The sequence below is a fragment of the Pangasianodon hypophthalmus genome, chromosome 22 (genome assembly GCF_027358585.1).
Source record: "Pangasianodon hypophthalmus isolate fPanHyp1 chromosome 22, fPanHyp1.pri, whole genome shotgun sequence".
Lineage (NCBI taxonomy): Eukaryota > Metazoa > Chordata > Actinopteri > Siluriformes > Pangasiidae > Pangasianodon > Pangasianodon hypophthalmus.
The window spans coordinates 12,288,401-12,293,258 of record NC_069731.1 but is presented as its reverse complement, the minus strand read 5'-3'; the positions used below and the strand labels follow the sequence as shown (position 1 = coordinate 12,293,258).

Below are 4,858 nucleotides of genomic sequence, written 5' to 3'. Positions count from 1 at the left end.
GTAAGCCCCCAAAAATCCTCTTAAATACTCTTATTCCTGACTGGAAATGGGTTTGTCGCGGTGTGTTGGATTGGGAGACCTGACAGCACGCGGAATGACAGCAGCAGATCTCTGATAACGGAAAACAAGACTCGGTTTTATGGGTCTGCAGCACGAGAGGACAGCTCAGTGACGCTGTGCTGCTGGCGTCAGATAAACCGAGCCGCAGACAAGAGAGCTGAATGCCATTTAACAGGATACAGTGCAGACATGTTGCAATGTTTAATCAATGTGTGTCTCTCTCTCTCTCTCTCTCTCTCTCTCACGCACACGCACACACACACACACGCGCGCGCACATGTTGCATTGTAGGCACTTGACGCAACATCCACGAAGGAGGCGCACTCAAACCATTCCAACTTTCCTTCTCTCCAATTCTCAGGACTGAGAGGATCCACAGCGGACCCGCATCATGCCACGCGCCCGGCGTCTCTGATCCATTTCCACATCTTAGTATCAGGTAGGCAAGCGGTCCATGCGAGTTTTTCACTGATTTTATCACTTGCTCAGGTTATAAACATGTCGCTTTGCATTTGGCTGGAAATCTAAAGGATTGTCTCTGTATCATATCGCTGTTTTTAATGTGCAATACAATGACCAGTCTGGAAATTTCCACTGGAACACTATCCCTGGCGCTCTGGCACCACTAAGTTCCCGAGGATTTACTGTACTGTTGTGTCCCAGGCTTCCTTACAGTGTGTCTTATTCTGTCAGGCTACAGTGCAGGGATTCCCAACTCCACAGCCAGGCAGTGCATTGCTCTTCTTATCATCACAGGATGATGCAAAGACTGGACTTCTTCTTTGCACTGATATCTGTATGATATCGCTGACTTTATGTGCAATACAATGACTAGACTGGACAGTTCCACTGGAACCACTAAGCGCTCTGGGACCACTAAGTTCCTGACGTTTTACTATACTGTTGTGTCCGAGGCTTTCTTACACTATGTCTTATTCTGCCATGCTACAGTGCAGGGATTCCCAACTCCACAGCCTGGTGATTTCTCTGCTGTAACACGGCCAAATCTGTACAGTTAAAGGATGTTTTTTCCCATTTGGGAATTTTTCCCCCCAAGACATTTTCATTTTCAATATTCATTTTCTGAACTGCATTTTGATACGAAGTCCTCAAACCACACTTGCGTAATGCATCTTATGCATAATGACAGATATTAATGCACAATAACAGACTTTGTGTAAGACAGTAGAAAATATAATGTAATCTATACACACTGACTACAAATTGACCATATTACACAGCTAAAATGAGTAGTGCAAGCCATTTTGAATCCAGATCTACTAAATAAGATTTATACGTTTGTACTTGTACTGTGTACTGTGTATAAATTTAGACGTAAGAATAAATTTGGAATTATTGTGTCAAATTTTATGTTGTTTATGCACAATTTGCATCACATATCCAGGTTTGTGTTAATGATTTCAAATGCTTAATGATTTTTTGGGCGTGTTCATTCTGGTTTACATAAGGCTAATTGGTAGACATCTAATTTTTAAAATTAGTCTTACTTGTTAAGTATGATAGCTTTGTAGCTAACAATGGATGCCAAACATTTTGGCTAATTAAGCTTTCTTAAATTTTCCTTGATAGAGTTGTTAGTTTTCAAGGTTTAGTACATGGTGTGTGTATGTAGTGTGTTAGTACATGGACATTCAACCAATTGACAGTTGGACACCCTGCATAGATACATATTTTCATACTGACTTTTGACTGGTGACCATTTGTCTTTACAAACTGACAGACTGGCCTGAGTGGACAAAAACTGCCAATCGAAGAACATAGAACATTGGTATTTTGTTTGCTCTGGCTAATTATGATTGGATACAGAAAATTGAATCCAACTAGCCTGTGGTTCGTTGATATTCAGTTCCAAACACTGGAGTGACTCTCTTAAATTGTGACGCCAGCAGCGAGGCACTCTTTCATAAAAGAATCTCCACTGGTGAGTAGAGTTTGTCCTCCTAATCACCCAGTAAGACAGTAAATGTTTAAGAGCCCTGGGTAATTAAAAGTCTTGGCTTTCAGAGACCATTGTGATCAGGAATGTTATCCAAAGCCCTTAAGAGAACACCCCCCAACATCAGCTTTGTTCTACAGGACAATTCCCTGCTGGTTTATCCAATGGGAATTTGGGAGAGGGTTGGGGGTTGGGGTCAAGTGGCAAGCCAATGACATATGTAGCTGACAACTTGTTCAGTGTCAGTGTCACTCTTGAGCTTAAGAGCATGTGAAATCTGTTTGAGAGGTGGAGGAGGGCATTGGATTCACCAAGGGCAAATGACAGCAAGACCTTTTCACAGGGACAAGTGTTCAAGATGGAAAACATGTGTTGTTGACCACATTAAGAGGATGTCAGGATTCTTCTCATACTTAACCCATACAGTATATTTGGATGGGACAGGGTAATTGCTGTGTTGTCTGAGATGTAATTGTCCATATACAGTACCGTTACTATACAGAACATATACTATATAGCTGGGGGATTTTAGGCAATCCATTCTTAAGCTGAAGTCACACTAGAAAATTTTGCAGTTTGTGAAATTAGCTTGACCAAGACGAGACCAAAAGAAAGTCGTTCATTTTGGTGTAATTAGCAACGTAGTAGTCACTTAGCATTCTAGTTGTTGCCTGGTTTTGCCATCTTTCTAAAAACCTAAAACCTTAAATTAGTTGAGAGCTAATAAATAAAAAAAGTCTTGCATATACCTGTACAAGTGTTGTACATTGGGACATTGTTAGCAACCTTTCCAAGCTAGCTAGGCGACCATTAAAAAATAATAATAAAAATTGAATTATATCAACCGATTCAGCCTTCCAGTGGACGGCCTAATATGCTACCACTTTTGATGGAATAATTTATAGTCTGATAGGAAAGTATCATATAAAATCTCATGACGGCACACCGTTAAAATGAGAACTTTCTCTATTTTGAATGTTATTTGCTGTAATATAAAGGACTGCTCCTTCAGAGGTCAACACAACAGATGTGCTATTGGTTGACGAAGCAAATGACACCACAAAATTCCAAGTTGAACTGGATGTAAAGTTTACCTGCCTTGTCTGTCCTCGATGATAAATTTAATCACACCAGATATACCTACAAATTCCTGCAAATTCCATTGACAATGTGTTCAGTTTTTTCTTCACAGAGATCTGTATGTTTTGAATAGTGGTTACAGGTGTTCTTCAAAGTCAGTGTCAAGCTGTCATGAGCACTTTTTTTGGTGACCTGAAATGCATACCCTTATAAATGTTTGAGTGACACACACCACATTTCTTACCCAGTGGTAATGAATAGGATGGTGGCAGATCTGTCGTCCATCACTTATGTAAATCTGGGTAACGTCACTGTCACAGAGGCCAGACACAGCATGAAAACTCATGGGCTGTCCTGTGCCATAGCCTCTGACTCAGTTTGGTATCACTCAAGTGTCAAAAGAGGTCGGAGTCCCATAAAAATCTGTAACTGGGCTTCGTACTGATGAGGTAACTGCAGTCAAATGAAGCAGCAAACTTGTGAGAATGTCCTTCAGCTCTTATCTGGAAAGGTTTTTCCCACTGGCTTTTTGGGAATAACCGTTAGGACACAGTGAATAAGCATGTTGCATTCCCCACTTTCTGTGTTTCCTGCTTCAGTATGTTCTATGTATATTCTTAGCCAGTATAGTACCATAAGGTGTTACAGCATGGTATAGAATTTGGCCAATGCATAAATACCCTGTATCCTTGCTGGACTGGATTGCACCACCACATCCTTAGCCAGCAGACAGGAAAAAACAGCAGCCTTAACTGAAAACAACACATTTTTTCCGTGTTTTCCTGCAAATGCTGTGGTACGTGGCATTAACTGCTTCCAATTGCCTCTGAAGCAAGTTTCTTCAAGGCAGACAGTAGAGCAGGCTGTACTGTTCACTAATGGATAGCCATGTTTCCAGATTTTTTTTTTAGGTATCCAGGATATCTTGAGTGGTCTAGTACTAGTAAGTTAACTGAACTCATCTGGGGACCTTTTTTACACCCAGTTTTACACCAATACACACCTTCAGATTGAAACGTCTGTCATGTGAGCTTAAAGAGTTTCATGGCGTCATATGAATATAGTCACTGATTACTTAGAACTGTAAGAACTGTTTTCTCTGTTAGGGAAAGCTCCAAGCAGAACCACTGAGGAATTCTCTTATTGTAAGAGTGTCAGTCTTAAATAAACTGGCAGCTGTGTGTAAATGCCTGGGAGAGTCCCACCATTCAGTAGAACTAATGAAGCCACTAAGTGGGGCAACGTCTTCGAATTTATAACAGAAATCTAGTGACTTCTACTAGACGAGACCTTTTGGGTATATTTGACACTCTGGAACATATGATGAAGTATTTTTGCTTGATATGATGTAGCAGGTGTACTAAAGGATGTTGATAGTCCAATTAGGTCTTGATGCTGATCTTCACAGAAAAAAAGCGTATAAGCTTCAGATTGGTGTTGTGGCTCATTACTGCTATTAGAATGGGGTGGAAAGATGGATTGGGGAAGATAACAAGGGAGTGGGGGAAAGGGGGAAGCAGGGAGGAGGGAAGGCGCAGACTGATGAAGCATGAAGTGTGTACATGGGAGATTCCTGAAATTCCTTGGCCATAGCCTCTCCATGTAAGTCACCGCTTTCCTGTATGAATTATTCACACACATGCCAATCCTCAGTCCTCACCACACTGAAAAGAAAGGGACGGGTCAATTTTTGAGTTCCCAGTTCTTCTGCGTGTCCTCTACATGTCTTTACAGGTCTGAGAGCATCCAGATTAAATGAGT

The 4,858-nt window shown here is 41.1% G+C and overlaps 1 protein-coding gene across 3 annotated transcripts in view; it reads left to right on the top strand.

Annotated features, from left to right (window-relative positions):
* The window catches only part of tmem108 (transmembrane protein 108), a 71,065-nt gene that overhangs the window by 140 nt on the left and 66,067 nt on the right, over window positions 1-4,858 (top strand). For 2 of the 3 annotated variants that reach the window (XM_026937929.3, XM_026937928.3), the window contains exon 2: window positions 352-499. Coding sequence is in view for 1 of the 3 variants with exons in the window: in XM_034298062.2 (XP_034153953.2) it covers window positions 422-499 (78 nt within the window). In the remaining 2 variants the exon portion in view is untranslated. The remainder of the gene's footprint in view (window positions 1-351; window positions 500-4,858) is intronic. The other variant, XM_034298062.2, reaches the window with a different exon arrangement.